Source organism: Lepidochelys kempii, chromosome 26 (assembly GCF_965140285.1).
Source record: "Lepidochelys kempii isolate rLepKem1 chromosome 26, rLepKem1.hap1, whole genome shotgun sequence".
Taxonomy (NCBI): Eukaryota; Metazoa; Chordata; order Testudines; family Cheloniidae; genus Lepidochelys; species Lepidochelys kempii.
This window is the reverse complement of record NC_136405.1, coordinates 1,415,266-1,432,540: the sequence shown is the minus strand read 5'-3', so window position 1 is coordinate 1,432,540 and position 17,275 is coordinate 1,415,266. Positions and strand designations below refer to the sequence as shown.

General features: G+C 42.8%; 1 protein-coding gene across 5 annotated transcripts in view; it reads left to right on the top strand.

Annotated features, from left to right (window-relative positions):
* Window positions 1-17,275, top strand: part of LOC140903715 (disintegrin and metalloproteinase domain-containing protein 9) — a 47,881-nt gene extending 30,606 nt beyond the window's left edge. For 3 of the 5 annotated variants that reach the window (XM_073325455.2, XM_073325456.2, XM_073325459.1), the window contains 13 exons: window positions 155-236; window positions 3,179-3,312; window positions 5,263-5,434; window positions 5,569-5,661; window positions 5,948-6,143; window positions 6,661-6,766; window positions 7,508-7,691; window positions 8,560-8,640; window positions 11,727-11,832; window positions 13,654-13,792; window positions 14,295-14,391; window positions 15,930-16,054; window positions 17,084-17,275. In XM_073325455.2, the coding sequence (XP_073181556.2) occupies window positions 155-236; window positions 3,179-3,312; window positions 5,263-5,434; window positions 5,569-5,661; window positions 5,948-6,143; window positions 6,661-6,766; window positions 7,508-7,691; window positions 8,560-8,640; window positions 11,727-11,832; window positions 13,654-13,792; window positions 14,295-14,391; window positions 15,930-16,054; window positions 17,084-17,162 (1,594 nt within the window). In that variant the 3' untranslated portion in view covers window positions 17,163-17,275. Of the gene's footprint in view, window positions 1-154; window positions 237-3,178; window positions 3,313-5,262; window positions 5,435-5,568; window positions 5,662-5,947; window positions 6,144-6,660; window positions 6,767-7,507; window positions 7,692-8,559; window positions 8,641-11,726; window positions 11,848-13,653; window positions 13,793-14,294; window positions 14,396-15,929; window positions 16,055-17,083 lie in introns of those variants that run through there. The other 2 variants (XM_073325457.2, XM_073325458.2) reach the window with 2 other exon arrangements.

Sequence of the window (17,275 nt, the reverse complement as noted above, 5' to 3'; positions counted from 1 at the left end):
AGGTAACTGAAAAGCGGAACCACGACTGCTTTTATGTGGCACAGAAAGATGCCCTGAGCAGCGGCACAGCTGGTCGTGGTATTCTAGGCTGTCGTGCCTCCAGCACAGTTATGTTGACTCTTCTTTAATTTTTTTTCTGTCTAATGTGCTCTAGGAAGAAGGGGTTTGGTGGAACTGCAGGAATGGCCTATGTTGGAACAGTATGCTCCAAAAGCCATGCAGGAGGGATTAATGTGGTAGGATATCTTTAATACCCCTTTAAATAAAACTTTTATGTGAACTCTGTGTCTTTAATATCAAAGGAGACAATATTAAGGATCTGACTTAACCTCTAGAAGCAAGAGAATTCTTACTAGCTGCTGCTTTCTGCCTCCTTTAACTCTCCCCTTTGTATACGTACTGCAACTCAGAGTCCCAGATTGGGTCACGTTCTAAGACCTTAGGAGCTGTCAGTGCCCTTCCTCTGCAGGCAGCATTGAGTATCAAAGGCCTTGCTCCTTTCTGAGAGGCGCTGAACACCCATATCTCTGGTTGAAGTCAGTGGGAGCTATGGGTTGTTGTGATAATTGGATCTACACATTTACCCTACTTGTGAGCTCAACTGTAAAAAGTGAAAGTTCAGAAAATGTCACGATAACTTGTACTAACATGCTGATGGGGAAAAGGTGCAAAAAAGGGACAGACTGAATCAGTCCAAAAAAAAAATGGTATTTCGGTATAATTCAAGGACATTGTTAGATCGTGTCTGGTAAACAACAACAGTATGAGACCGGAAATCAATTCACCAAAATTGGTGTGTCGGAAACTAGACCTAATTGGTGGGGGCCTTAAAAAAAAAAAAAAAAGAGAGGGGGAGAGAGAGAGAGTGAGAGGCTGCTAGGGAAAGACTGGGCTGACTGAAAGAGAAGAGGAAGGAGCGAGCTTCGCCATCATGACTGCCAACTCAACTGTATCCTAGGGCCCCAGACCTTCTTTTTCCCAATCCTGAAAGATGTCCTGACCAGCCTGGGCCAGAAAGAAGTAGCCAGATGACTTGGCCACCTCCTTCAGCTCTGGCTGAATCCCCAACATCACCTGGGATGTGAAAGTTTGTCATTGATCCCTCCCTGTGTGTGTTCTTTTCCTTCCCCACATTATGCCTTCTCTTTTCTGTCTCTTTCCTCTTTTGTTTAATAAGTCCAGCTTAGGTTGCCAAAACTATATTTTGCAATACTGCTGTAAGCCAGTAACCAGAAAGAAGCAGCTAAAAGCAGTGCTGTAAACAACCTAATGCAGGTACAAAATTGCCAGGTCTCAGAGTGGCTAATAAAATTGTGCGCTGGGCCTGTGTTTTTTTCCAGCTGTGAAGTTGCAAGTGAAAGACGATACCAAAGACAGAAACTGCATTTTCTATCTTCGCTGTTCTTTTCTCTCCCTTTGTTATGTCTTGTTTTTCCTTCTAGGAAATGGAACTGGACTTTAACAACAACAGCAACAATGACCGCTCCAGCCCATCTAAATTAACTTCTTTTTTCCCCCCAAAAGGACAAGTAGTTATTACCATTACGATCTGAAAGACTGTCAAACAAGGGTTTTTTTTTCTCTTTCTAAAAACTTTACCCAGCTTAAAGGAAGAAGAAAAAGGAATGATGTTAAAATGAATGTCTTATTTAATACTTCACATTTCAATTGCTTTAACTGTTTTTCCTTCCTTTCTGTATCTTTAATAAAAAATTAAAAGGACTTCTGCCATGGTACTAAGCAGGCTGAGGTCTCTGTGTACCACACTCTGAACCTTGTTTAATACCTTTTCATGTTGGACAGTGCCTGGTTTGTTTTAACACCTTTCACTCTTTGGACCCATATATCCCATCTAAATTAATACAGCAAAGTGCTCCTCTAGAAATCTATCCCCAAGTCTGTGCATGACTTTTGGATTCACAAAGAGCACTCCCAAATCAGAGGGCAAGGATTTAGCTAGGCAACTGTCCTGTTGCATGAAACTGCAATGTAACTTCAGTATCACTGTTGTGAAAATTAGAGATTCACAGCGCTATGACTGTGAGAAACTAAAGCGATATGCAGGTGGGCTTTTCAGCCACTCCACAATTAGCAGCAGGAGCAGATTTCAATAAGGAGTCAATTAACAGAACTCCTCATTTAGACCGTTTGCCAGCACCAAAATCATCACTGTGCAATCTCACTTCCTTGGAATAGTTACAGAAAACTTGCACCAGAGATACTCAAATTGCTGCTTGCGTGGTTATGAAAGGAGGTGTGCATTGGTCTGGGGGTGAAGAAAAGGCAGTTGTTTAGTTCCTGGGCTAGTAATGCAGTGGCTGATGATCTGTCTAATTCTGCATGGGTAGGTGTGATGCCCCACTGGTGTAAACAGCAATGCCCGGTGTTCTGGAACTTTAGCTGTGCCATAGTGCAGACTTGGTGGCAGATGGATACCACATGTGTTTTTAGTCTAACTGATGTCACTCCTGGATTTATAGAACAGCCTTGTAGCTGCAGTAGTGTTCAGTTCCTCTGTTGTTGCTCATGCACTTAGTCACTGTGAGCTCTACATTCAGGTAGTTTCTCTACTAACGATCACAATTGGCACTAAGTGACAGCCTTGAGGTTTTTGTAATGTGGATACCTACCCAGTGGAAATTGAACTGGGATCTCCCAATTTATTTCAGTAGGCAACTAAATTAGCCAGAGTTGCCTTTCAAACTGTTGAATTGGAGCAGAGATTCTCAAACGTTCCCATAATATGCACCAGATCTAATAGAGTGAAGATGACTCTGCCCATCCATGATCATCTCTGGGAATGGTGTATATGGAAAAGTAATAGTAAGTTATTCGACATAGTTCAACTTCTGTATGCTGTGTAGCAGCTAGAAACAGAGAAGAGAGAACACCGCATGACAGACAAGTAGGTGCTCCACAGGCCACCAGGGGTCCTGGACCAGAGCTGGAGAACAATTAAGCTAGAGACACAAGCCTCTATATTCTATTACCAATCTACGGTCAACTATGTACTTGTATAAGTTAGAAAGCATAAACCGTCTAGGTACCCGACTCTGAAGATCACGTTAATGCAGTGACTAAGCCTGGTACTAAGTTTCTGAAGGGGCTGGGGGAACATGGGCTTCGTCCTAGTACAGACACGACGGTAATTCACTCTTTTTGTTTTGGTCTTGTGTAGTTTGGGCAAATCAGTGTGCAGATGTTTGCATCAATTGTTGCTCACGAGCTGGGTCATAACCTGGGAATGAACCATGATGATGAAAGAGTTTGTCAATGTGGAGCAGAAAACTGTATTATGAACTCTGGAGCATCGTAAGTAACTTTCCTTTATGCCAGGTTGGAGGATATGTTCATAGACAATGAACAAAGATTTATAGGACACCGTTACTATTGAAAACATTCTTATAAACAGCTAATTAATTTTCACAACATGCTTAGGAGAAAGGCAAATATTAGGGGTTATCTACACATGAAGTTAATGCAGAATAAACTAAGATGTCCACTTAAAGTGGACTAAGCTCAACTGCTACTCCTGATGCCATTCTGCACCAAAAAATTAATAATTCTGCACACAGTATTTTAAAATTCTGCAAATTTTATTTGTCAAATAAATGTGGAGGCTCCAGCATGGCATTGGGGAGCACAGGCCACTGGTGCTGGTGGGAGATCACTGTGCAGCTCCCCCCACCCCCAGGACATGGACTTAACGGTGAGGCTGCACCCAATCCTGACACGGCGCAAAGACTGGGCCTGCCCCAGAAACACCCCAGGCCCTGCTCTTCTGTGCCAGGTGCACCAGGAGTGGGCGGGCAGGATCAGCAAGGCAGGATCCAAGTGTGGAGGAGCTTAGTGTGGGGGGATCCAGGTGTGGGTTGAGAGGGTTCTGTGTGGGGCAATCTGGGTGTGGGTGGCTCAGTGGGGGATGCAGTTGTTGGGGGGGGGGGATCTGGATTCTCAGGGGCTTGTGGAGGGGTTCTGGGTACAACAGTAATGGGACTCTGCAGGGGGGTCCAGGTGAAGGTGGTTGGGGCTCAATGGGGAGGTCTGTGGGGGGGGGAGACAGAGCTCGGCAGGGAGGTTGGGGTGTGGGGAGCTCAGTGGGGGAGGTCCAGATGCTGGGGGAGTAGGGCTCAATGGGGTGGGGATCCAGGTGCAGCTGGTTGGGACTCGGTAGGGTGGGGATCTGGGTGCGAGTGGCTCGTTGGGATGGTCCAGGTGCAGGGGGAGTGGGGCTTGTCGGAGGGGTTCTGGGTGTGGGGTGTGTTTGGGGCTCAGCGGGAGGGTCTGAGTATGAGGTGGGGGCAGATGCGGGAGCAGCTCCCTGTAGAATGATCCCTCCTGCTGCAGCTTAGGAGCAGTGGGTGCAGGAAGCTCCTGCAGTGGCGGAGAAATCTGGGGGTGGGTCTGACACAGCCCCAGATGCTGTGTAGGGGAAGAGGAAGTCCAGTCCTCCCCAGCCCAGCTGGGACAAGCAGCTGAGCCCAGTGCAGGGTAGGAGGCACCAGCTGGGTCTTTACTAGTCCCGTTCCCAGCCCCACAGTGGTCTGTCTCTCTGCTGGCTGCCCTGGGTACCCAAAGCATACTGCTGGAAAGGGTCATATGACTGCTCTTGTGGCTTCCCTTTGCCTCCCCGTCAGAAAGTAATTTTTCTGTGGGGAAGCAAAGAAATCTGTACGGGACATAAATTCTGCACATGTGCAGTGGCGCAGAATTCCACCAGGAGTAAAACTGCACAAAGGCACTTTTAGTGCAGAATAAGAAATGTCCACAGGGGGAGCTAGTGTGGAATAGCTACTACACTTTAAATTCACACCCTAGCTTATTTTCATTAGCTTGCTCTGTGGACAACCCTATGTTATCCTTGTGTTTGGGAACTGAAAGGTTACATGACTTAACTCAGGAGTTCATGGATCCCAGACCTTTGTTTAGATGACACTTGTTCCCTTGTATTATTTTTCTGATTTTGACTCTGTTCGTTATTTTGTCATCAGGAGGTTATATAATTGAACTCATGGTACTATTTAAATATTTTCTTAATGGGTGGTCAGTTTTCCTTTAAGTAAAGATTTTTGCTTTATGAATGTAGCAGAAAGATTTATGCCTCATTCCACATTTAGAGGTATCTTACTATATTGTCCTCATCTGTCTCTAGCTGTTGGCTCTAATTTTTGCTAGACTGACTCTTTATAGCACAAGAATGCTGGTTAAGAATAACTCATAAGTAAACATAGTGTAAAGAATTGCTAATATATTCTGTTGCAGAGGGTCCAGAAATTTCAGCAGCTGCAGTGCAGAAGACTTTGAGAAGTTAACTCTGAACAAAGGTGGAAGCTGCCTGCTTAATGTTCCCAACCCTGATGAAACCTATAGCATCCCATTTTGTGGCAACAAGTTGGTGGATGCTGGGGAGGAGTGTGACTGCGGTTCACCAAAGGTTAGTAACTGGTTCAGTTCACCAATGTTGCTCACGTGACTCTATGTTAAATGCAGTCTGCCTGCATTTCTGCACGGGTGCAGATATGATTTGTTTATCATTAACTAAATTACTCTTACTTCTTTAATTTACAGGAATGTGAAAGTGATCCTTGCTGTGAATCAGATACTTGCAAACTCCGAGCAGGGGCTGAATGTGCGTATGGCGACTGCTGTAAAAAATGTCAGGTAAGGGATCCCAGGATGGTGTTGGAAGAATCTCATGGCTTAAAGCATTCTCCACTGACTCTGAGGAAAAAGGAGTGCCAGGCTTGATTAGTGGGTCCAGGAGGGAAGTAGTCTCTGTTGAGCTGGGAAGACTTTTGCATGTGTCCAGCACAAAAGTGTGACTTCAGCAAAGTGCATGTTCAGTGTTGTTAGGCTGTTTTTGGATTTATTTTCAGAATGTATATTGATGTATGGCTTTTTACATCTTCACTTGGGATTTTATTTTTCCTTTTTCCTCCCCTTCCAGTTTCTTCCAGGAGGCACTGTGTGCCGGGCAAGTACCAATGAATGTGATCTCCCAGAGTACTGTAATGGGACCTCCCAGTTCTGTCAGCAAGACGTCACTGTTCAGAATGGGTACCCGTGCCAGAATGATGAAGCCTATTGTTACAATGGGGTTTGCCAGTACTACGATGCGCAGTGTCAGGCTATCTTCGGCTCAAGTAAGGATGATGATTGTAATGTTTCGGAGGGCCATGGCTAAAAGAGAGAAAACACCCAATTTGTTTACGAATATGGATTTTAGGTTATTTTAGTCTATAAGAAAAGACCAGCTGGAATTAGCAAAGGATTTTAAACTCTTTCTGGCATTTATGACAAATTAACTTTTGTTGTCCCATAAAATTCGTTGCTGTGCTGTGGATTCAAGTGCTACTAATTTCCTTGCTATGATATACTCACCTTGTCAGATTCTATTTATAAGGCTAAATCTATTCATCAAGACTTAATGTCCAGCTAATAATAATTCTTTCTAAGTGACTGTATTGTCTCTCAGTACTGTTAGCTTGGAACCTGTCCGGACCAACAGTTTTACCCCATTTGTGTATTTTGGTCAAGCTTTCCAACTATTCATGCTGCAGATGCGACATGGGTTTTGGGGCTAGAGAGAAGTACATGCACAGTGTGAGATGCTTCTCTGACTCTCTGTTAGCTGACCTAGTTACCCCTCTGTCTTTGCAGGAGCAAAGGCTGCCCCTAACATTTGTTTTGCTGAAGTGAATTCCAAAGGTGACAGGTTTGGCAACTGTGGTTACCATGGCAATGACTACAAAAAGTGTTCCAGCTGGTGAGTTCGGTTTAATGAGGGAGGGAATGTATAACAGGTATCATTCAGAAAGTCTCCAAAAATCCACATTCAGAGGCCTTAGAATTATCCAGCGGTCAAATCTTTATACATAGCACAGCTTGATAATAGAGATTTGTCATAGACACACACTGCCCCATAATCTGCCTTCACAAATGCTGTGTGTGTCTTTCAAAAACCAAAATAGAGTAGCTTAGAAAAGTTCTTTTAAAGCCTTAAATTTTGAATCTGCGTTATTGGAGCTTAGGTTACAAATACATAAATGTACAAAAAATTTCAAATTACTTTATAATTCTATTATAATATTAGTCTTTATCTAAATGGGCATGGATTTTTCAAACAGTTCTTGCTGTAAAGTTTAATAAATTAATGTATAAAAAGAGGCATCTTGGAAATAATGAACCTGCACTTTGAATAATGGTGTCATGTAGACATGCTCTTTCGCTGACTTTTTTTTTTCCATTAGTTACATAATGGTGGTGCAGGGGTGTATTTGCTTTTGTTTGAGGATCACAAACTTTTGCCAAGAGCAGGGGTAAATCCATATCCTCATTGTGGTTTTAGACTGATGCACAGCTCACTTTTGTTCTGCTCTTCACTTCAGTGTGATGTTAGTATTTGGGAGTGTATCTCATCTGATCTTTAATAATCGTCCATTAGGAAAGGAAGGCAGAAAGAATTAAACACCAGAATCATAACAGTCCTTAAATTATACTATTGTAGGAATGCCATGTGTGGGAAGCTGCAGTGTGAGAATGTGAAAACCATGCCTGTTTTTGGGATTGAACCTGCGATTATTCAAACCCCCATCAGAGGCACTACGTGTTGGGGTGTGGATTTCCAGCTAGGATCAGATGTTCCAGATCCTGGAATGGTGAATGAAGGCACAAAATGTGATACTGGAAAAGTAAGCAATAACAAATTAATAACTTTAAAAGATTCCTAGGAAAAACCTAAATGAGTTGTTAGATGTGTGTATATAATTTGCAGCTCCTTGTTTACATGCATACACATACATATTAATTCATGTTGGTGCATGCAACTAATGCCAAACTTAACAATTCATTACTTCCCCATCTCCTACTTCCCCAACACTAAGTGAGTAACACTCTCCCTGGAAATGGACTCTGTGAATAAATTTCTTTGAACGGAAGTTCTTTTTAGAAGAAACAAAAGCAAGTGTTAAGTTTGGATAAGGATCTCTGGAAATCGGTGATCAAGAAGAACTAGCTATACAAAAACTGCTTTTCAGGCAACGGGTGGAAATTCAGGTCTGCGTCCATACATTGTAATTATCAAGCTGGCTGAAAAGGAGAGAGAACTATTTCCTTCCTATAGTTCAGCCTAGGGGCTGCACCTAACTCTTCCCCGGCAGTGGTATGGTACCTTGCTATCTGTACATTTGTACCATGGATGATTCTGATACTACTGCTCTGTATTAAGGCCTTGTGGGAAGGATTTTAGATGAAAATGCAGCTCATTTGCAACAAACCTTATAAATTCCTTATTACAGCAAACAAGTTTATATCAGTCTTAAAGCTTCCAGGGTGAGAGAAGAATGTGCATTCTTCAAGTGGTGTGAGCTTGCCGTGGAGCACTAATTGAAGGTAGTGTGGAAGTAGCACAGGCCGTGAACTCATAAACTGAGCAAGAGTCCGGGGTAAAACAGGTGTTGGAGAACGGGAGGGGAGGAAGTGTGGGAGGTGATAGTATTAGTTAGTCCAAAACCATCTTATTTGGATTGGGGGTACTCTTGTGTCTCTTTACTTCCCTAGGTCTGTAGGCACTTCCAGTGTGTAAGTGTCTCTGTTCTGAACTATGACTGCGATGTGGAGAAAAAATGCCACGGACATGGGGTAAGTCAGGCATAAAAGTCCCTTTCTATTCTGATCCAGCCTGGTCTGAAAGTCCTGCAGTATTTCTTGGGTGTTTCTCATATTGGGCAATATCGTTTTCTCGGGGTGCTCTTCAGTAAGAAAGCTCAGATTCATAGATCTTTAAGGTGTGAACAGACCACTATATCATTGAGTCTGACTTTGTTTTATGGAATTTCACTCACCTCTGTATTCAGCCCAGTAACTTGTGTTTAATAATTAGCTGTTTTAGTGCTACAAACCTTTCATTGCTCTCTACCTAAAGAATGTAACTAACACAGGGGTGGGCAAACTATGGCCCGGGGGCTGCATCCGGCCCTCCAGATGTTTTAATCCGGCCCTCAAGCTTCCGCCGGGGAGCAGGGTCTGGGGCTTGCCCTGCTCCGGCGCTTCAGCTGGGGAGCAGGGTAGGGGACTTAATCATAGAATCATAGAATATCAGGGTTGGAAGGGACCTCAGGAGGTCATCTAGTCCAACCCCCTGCTCAAAGCAGGCCCATCCCCAACTAAATCATCCCAGCCAGGGCTTTGTCAAGCCTGACCTTAAAAATAAATAACTTGCCCCACTCTGTGTGGCTCCCAGAAGCAGTGGCATGTCTCCCCCTCTGGGTCCTGTGCGTAGGGGCAGCCAGGGGGCTCCACATGCTGCCCCCGCCCCAAACACAACCCTTGCAGCTTTCATTGGCCGGGAACTATGGCCAATGGGAGCTGCAGGGGTGGTGCCTGCAGACAGGGCAGTGTGCAGAGCCGCCTAGCCGTGCCTCCGCATAGGAGCCAGAGCGGGACATACCACTGCTTCTGGGAGCTGCTTGAGATAAGCACCGCCCAGAGCTGGCACCCCTGACCCCCTCCTGTGCTCCAAACACCTGTCCCAGCCCTGATCCCCCTCCTGCCCTCCAAACCCATCGGTTCCAGCCTGGAGCACCCTCTTGCATCCCAGATCCCTCATGCCCAGCCCCATCCCAGAGCCTGCACCCCCAGCCAGAGCCCTCACCCCCTCCTGCACCCCAACCCACAATTTTGTGAGCATTTATGGCCCGCCATACAATTTCCATACCCAGATGTGGCCCTCGGACCAAAAATTTTGCCCACCCCTGAACTAACAGAAAGCTCTTTAATGTAGAAACACTGCTTTTTGTTTGAAAGCCCTAGAGGGCCGGCTTTATTATGTGAAGTTGCTTTTCTGTGCAGTTAACATGAAAGTCACCTTGATGTTCCATCTTCACTGGCTATTAAATAATGTGAGCTGAACAGGTTTTAAAACCTGTTTTAATACAATGTTTTTTCTGGCTAGTATAACCCAAGCATTACTGTTTACAAAACTGTTTTTTTAATACAACTGTTTATAGGCTGCCTAGTCCAGAAATGATTTTGTTTAAACAGAGTTTATAAAATGGAGTTTTAAGATTATTTATATTTGGCAGGCAAAACAGTGTTTAAACAGGTTTCAAACCCAGTCTGGCCAGCATAGTTTGATTACTATTGCGGATGGACACTGAAGGAAAATAAGACGCAAAATTTTAACAGTGAGGGTAATTAACCATTGGAACAACTACCTAAGGGATGTGGTGGATTTTCCAGCACATGCAATCTTTTAGAAAAATGCTCAATCTTGGTTTTAAAAAATGCTGTAGCTCACCCACAAGTTATTGGGCTGGATGCAGGAATTACTGGGTGACATTCTCTCGCATGTGTTATGTACAGGGTCAGACTAGATGATCACAGCGATGCCATTTGGCCTTAAAATCTATGAAAACCTCAGAGACTAATTGTTGCAACTTAGATACACTCTTACTGAACAAAAATAAATGTATGTATAAAAATGAACATTATAATGAATTTTTTAAAAAGTTTTGAGAAATGTCTGCCACTATCTCACGAGCTACATAACTATAACCCTCGTCGTCGAAGTGGAAGCTGCCTTTGTATTGATGAAGCATAGCACTTGCTGCTGAAAGTGCAATTGTCTGGTTCAGAATAGGCATAAGCATGCAGAACTGATTGGAAAGCAGGGACTTCAACATTGTTGGAAGAGAAGTTCTAGTACTCTGGGTTACTGTAACAGTGGCTAAAGCTTCAGAAGGGCATGGGTTTGGGGATTTTTAGTTCTTTTTAAATTAAACTCTTCTTTTTCATACATTGCAACTGTTTTTGCCTTCTCAGTCGTTCTCTAGTTAATCAGAAACATTGGCTTATCAGCAAATTATGTCCCCGTGCTTCACAAATGTATAGTAAACAGATAACATGTTTATAACTTATCTCACAACCTTCCTTTGCTACAGTGTCATTTGCTGCTGGAATGATAGTCTTGGAGGGGGTGGCTTAGAGGCTGTGGGAGCATTTCACAACCTACTGCTGCACCAAGGACAGCTTTCAGTCCAGTACAACTGGTTTTAAGATCACATTGAGCAGATTGTGGGGAACGATTCAGTGTATAGAAACGAAGTACTAGTTCTTCTTCAAGTGATGGCCCCTATGTGTGTATTCCACGGTAGGGCACACATGCACTTTGAGACCAGACACTTTATACTAGTAGTGTGCATTGGTCCGCGCCTCTGCCTCCATGTGCTCTGAACCAAGGGCATTGGGGATACCCTCCAGTTCCTCTCTACCTGCCCTCCTTCCCCTCTGCTTCATATCCTTTCCTAGAGTGATTTGCATTAGAGAAGGAACTGGAGAGGTAGTTGGTCCGTGCCTCCTCTTATACCCTCTGTTTGGAGCACAAAGCTGCACAGGGTGTAGGTGCAGACCAATGAACTGCTACCAAGAATTTTTCCAGTCCCCAACCCATGAAACCCATGTGGACCCCACCGTGCAATACACATAGGGACCACGCATCTCAAAAAACTCTAGTAACAGCAAGCTAAGTATCCTTTCTTTTTGATGCAGTAGCTGTTTTTCAGTCAATCATTTCCCGTTCTTTTGGAACCTTCTGTTTCAGAAGTTGGGCTGTAACCTTTGAAGACACCTTGCAACATTTCCTCTGCCAGTTGCTGGATCAGTCTTATGTGGAGTTACAGTCACAATGGCAGTAATATGTGGGTGTTTGTTTTTTTTTTAATTTAAAGGTGTGCAATAGCAACAAGAACTGTCACTGTGACTCAGGTTGGGCCCCTCCCTACTGTGACACGAAAGGATATGGAGGAAGCATAGACAGTGGACCTCCTTATAATGGCAAGTAGTGACAAGGTGACTTCAGGGCAGCATGCCCTTCTTGCTGTTGGTGCTATTTGGACAGAGTGTGCAAATACAGTGCCTAGTTGTCTGGCTGTCCTGGGAAATGAGACTGGCTGATGTGCTGGTGGTTGAAACTGCAGTGAGATTTCTTTCGAGCACAAGAGCTTAGGCTTTGGATCTTGTAGTACTGGAGACTTCTGTCCTCCAGAATGTTGGAAATCTTGCAGTCCCAGCTGTTTTTAGATGACTTCTGTCATCCTGGGCCAAAATCTTTCAAGAGTAGTTGTGTCCAAACTGGAAGTGGGGACCCATTCCAGTTTTGAATCCAACCTAGAACTAAAATTTGTAAGGCGGGGCCAATTTGAATCTGTCGATTCCAATCTATACATTCAAAATGTGAAGGCCTGTTTCTAGAAATAACGGCAGATGGAAACAGCTGTTTTATGTACAATTGCATGCACAGTCTGAGTAAACACCCATAATACTTGGGGGAGGGAGGGGGGTGTTCTCTTTCCTGCAGGCATATACACCTGCAGTGTAAATGTGTGACTTATGCGTCATGAAGGGGAGTTGGGGTACTATGAACATCATACTACTACATTACCATTTAATTAGCATTTATTATCTGTGTGCAGATTGTGCTTCATGTTGCACTAAACACAAATATAGCGCAGTCCCTGCCTCAAAGACCTTTTGGTCAGTTTAGTATGTTTTTTGGTTATTGTTTTGTGAAATCTCACTCCTGGAGGCTTTAGACAGACATGGGTTAGTGTCTGGAGCCTAGCAGAAAAAGTATGTCTTTAGGAGGGACATGGATGATGAGAGAGTGATAGTCTGGTGCACTGGGGTTGGGAGGGCATTTCATGTGTAAAAGAGACTATTGGAAAAGGAACTGAAGAGAGTTGTGAAGCTTGCTTGCTTGCATGGCTGGGCAAGGGGGATGTGGTAGGAAACAGGATCCAAGTTGTAGCCTGGGGCAGACTGGTGCAGTACCTTCAAGGCAAGGAGCGACCTGACATGGTAAGCAATGGGGAGCCAGCAGAGATAGAGATGAGGACAGGAGTGACATGGTTTGCAATAGGTCAGGAGGATAACACTGACAGCTCTTTTGGATGGAGTAATAGGGGTCTAGGGGAAGTCAGTTGTAGTTACTGAGCTGAAAAATCACTCTCTAGAGTATAGAAAAGTGTGTGAACTATCAGGAGAGAAAGGAAGGGGCATAAAAGCTCCGTGTAGAGGGATGGACTAGTGACCTCCTTGAGATCCCTTTGAGTCCCACATTCGTATGATTCTATGACTTTTCATACACTATGTTGTTGAGAAAGATGCCACAAGCCTTGGGGACAGCCTGGATGAATGGAGAAGGGGAGGATGACTCTAAGGTTGTGAACCTGAGCTAAGGGAGGATAGTGGTCTTTCCCACAGCAATATGTGAAGAGGATTTGAGGGGAGTGGGGGAAGAGGGGAGCTCTGTATCAGCCCCATTTAACTTGAGCTGGTGACAGGCCCTTCAGGATGATACATGGAAGAGAGTCTGTTACTACTATATTACTGTGCTACACTATTATAGCACAGGAATATTGGAGAACGTACGCTTTACTCTTCTTTGACATGTTGTCCCTTTTGAAATGACCACCAAAATAACACATTGGGCATGCACCTGGCAATTATACTCAACTTTAGCTTTTCTTTTCTACAGAATGGTGGAAAATTGTAGAATCAGTCCTTTCAAAACCCAGCACTATTGCAGTGCTTAGTAGTGATAGTACTATGAAAACTAATTCTGTCGGATTTTCTTTCTCACCCTCTCCCTACCAGACAAAGACACCTCCTTGAGAGATGGGTTGCTGGTATTCTTTTTCCTGGTTCTTCCACTCCTTTTAGCTGCTGCTGTGGCACTTGCAAAGAGAAAGGCGCTGAAGCAGTGGTTCAGGAGAACACTGTCACATTGTCATCGGTAAGTAGATTTCCCACCCCTACCCCTGATACCTCATGAACTGACCACAGAGTCCTCTACAGAAGATGATTCCAAAGACTTGAGTGACAGTAGTCCTGAGATGTAAACCTGAGATCCCCACGAGTGGAGATCAGGCAGGTTTATTTCATGCAGTTGCAGTACAGGAGGCAAGTGACCTGATATCAATGGACTTCAGGCCATTTCTTTAAGTGTCATTTGATGTTGTCTGTTTCTGTTTTCTGGGCACATTCTTTGGGACAAAGGAACATTGTTTATCTATTCCTTGAAAGAGAGAGGCTCACAATATGTCTGGACATATGCACCTGTAAAGAGTGACATACATTTTACTGACGAATTTAGGGAATAAAATAATAGTTTTTAAACACACACTTAAATCCAGCCAGTATGTATCTGTAAGAAGTGTCATAACATGTTGATGATGATCCTATTGAATTCTAGTAAGATGCTTGACCAGTCCATGTCAATACAAATCTAATTCCAGATCACATACAAGCATGCCAACTCCTCCTCCTCGCACAGAGACGGACCGAAGAAACTTCCAGCAGAACATGCCTTATACTTCGAGGAGTGTACCCATGGTAGGTGAGACTTGTTTTTTCTCACTTCAATCTTGGAGAGCAATTATTGTCTGTTTTGAAATTAACAGAGTGGATAGAAGGTTGAATTGGTAAATGGATAATAAAAGCAAGAATTACTCCAAAACTATTACTACCTGTGTTTGGTTGGTGGGTTCTTTGTTTTGTTTTTTGTTTTGATTTTTAAAGCAATATAATCTCGTTTCTCAGCTCTTCCCCCCGCCCCCACTTGTAATGTATACATTGTAAGAAATGCTAATGACTACACTTGCTGTAGGATCTAAAATTTTACAGTAATAGCCTATAAATTATATATAGGCTATGCATGATGAATCCCTTTCTTATTTGTCTGTACTCCTTATGGTGCTGTTGAACCAACCAATAATATTAATGAGGAAGATATCCTCTGAAGCCCAAAAGTTTTCAAAGAAGAAAATATATAAGTAATTCCAAGTATAGTGCATTATTGATATTGCAAAGCTACAGTAAAAATACCATCTTGGAAGCACAACTGAGAGATTGCAGTCTCATTAAATGTTTAAGATCTATATATAAAATGTGCTTTAAAATAGAGATGGTACATACTAACATCTTGTCTAGATTTTTCTACTGACCTATAATGCACTCCTACATCTAATTGTGACAAACTATTAAAGGTGACTGCAAAGTCTTCAATCAAAATATAGTAATGTTTTTCCCTTTTTGTTACATACCACATCAGATTGTTGCTAGGAAATGAGGTTATTTTAATCAGGAGGCTTTTATTTTAAATAAAGTAAAACTTTTTTTGGGTGGTGGGAAGGACTAGGATTAGATGATTTAGTTTTATCCGTTCAACATTTCTCAAGCAGCAACCTTCTAAAGCACATCAGGATTTGCCATTTTGTAATATCAATAGATAGGCCAACTACATATTGAATGTAGTACCTTACTAACTGTAATAGAAAGGGGTGTTGCCAGTGAGGAAATGGATTATTTTCTTAACTTCTTAGTAATTAAATTTAAGGGAGGGGGAATGGGACTCTTATGGTTTATGTTGCTTAAACTGTCTTTGAGAGCCAACTGGAAGTGCATTCTCTGAAACCACAAGCAGTCTAGAAAGTATTGTAGTTTGAAAATGAAAGAGTGCTGATCAGGGACACTGTGGCTCACCATACCCAGAGCAGACTCTTCTGCACCTCAGGTTTCCCCTTCTGCATTATCTCCATTTCAGAGAGGGGTAAATCAAAGCACCGTTAAATGACATAGGGTCATCAGAGTGTCTCTTAGATAGAGAGCCACATGTTCTTGATCAGCATTTCTCTATTTTCAAACGACAGTACTCTAAACTTCTGTCACTTTTAAGCTGTCTGGAACTGACGTAATACCATTTAGCTGATGAGCATGAAATAGCATTTCTGTATTTCCCCATTATATCTCCAAATCTGCTAGTGAGTGGCCCAACATTCCAGTGAAATTACTAAAGAAGCAAATCTTCCTCCAGTTCCTGTTTGTGTGATTTTTTTTTTTTTTAATATCTGATGATCTTTATTTCCTCATAGGACACGCCAACAAACAGATTCACTGTGCCATCTTATGCAGTTAATCATCATCAACCAGCTTATCACCAGCCTTACAATTATCCTCAGCCACACCAGGAGCAGCAGCAGTATAAGATACCTGCAAGGTCTGTAATGACAATTTTGTTACTGGGGAAAATCCTTTATAATACATATCAAATGTAAAGTTGAGAACTTGAGCACACAATTTGGGGAAACTCATAGCTTGTCATTCTGACTCTAACCCTGTCTTTGGGTTCATGTGTGTAAGGGCTTTTCTCATATCATGTATACGCCAAATAATAAAGCTACACATGTGAATGAAAGGGCTATAATAAAAAAGGGGTGCAATGAAATTTATAAAACATGTATGTTCTCTGATGACACCTCTTACACTCTTGATGGTAGGTACATTATTACAAAAAGTGTGGGTGCTTTCGATCAGCTTTGAGCACCAGTTGTATCTTTCTGTTTAGTTTCACTCTAAAAATATATAAAATATATATATACAACTTTTTTGGTTTAACCATTTATTTAAATGTATAAAATGTTGTATTGATGCCTGTGTCCTTAAGGTGCTAATTAATAAAGCACAAACAGACACTTATATAAAATAAAAGGAGTACTTGTGGCACCTTAGAGACTAACCAATTTATTTGAGCATGAGCTTTCGTGAGCTACAGCTCACTTCATCGGATGCATGAAGTGAGCTGTAGCTCACGAAAGCTCATGCTCAAATAAATTGGTTAGTCTCTAAGGTGCCACAAGTACTCCTTTCTTTTTGCGAATACAGACTAACACGGCTGTTACTCTGAAACCTGTCATTATATAAAATAGTTTGTACTGTATAGTAATTTGTGTTTTAAATTGGTTTTGGTAGAGGAAAAATTCACTCCAGAATGCTTAATTAGGGAAAGCAGTGTGACTTGGGAAATGTTAGAGGCTTCATATAGTATAGAAGAAAAAACCCTGTGCAGAGAGAGAGCGTTAGATGGGAGTCATTAGGGCAGAGGTGGCAGCTGAAATTATGGGAAGGAGGCACAGGGAGAGACCATCAAAGACATGACGCTAACACAGAGCAGGAGGAAGAGGGATCATTCTCTATCTGCATATAATGGATGTAATAATCTAAACTGACATCTTCATCCCCCGTACAGGCCGCCTCCACCACAACAGAAAAACGTACCTCAGGGACACTATTTTCCTTCTCGACCTGCACCTTTACCTCCCATATAGTTTCTCTTTTACCCTCTCACAAGATGACCTGTTCACTAAAACCAAGCTGAAATTCTTTATCCTTCTTGTATCAAATGGCCCATGCTATCCCAGAGAGCCGTCATTCTGCAGTA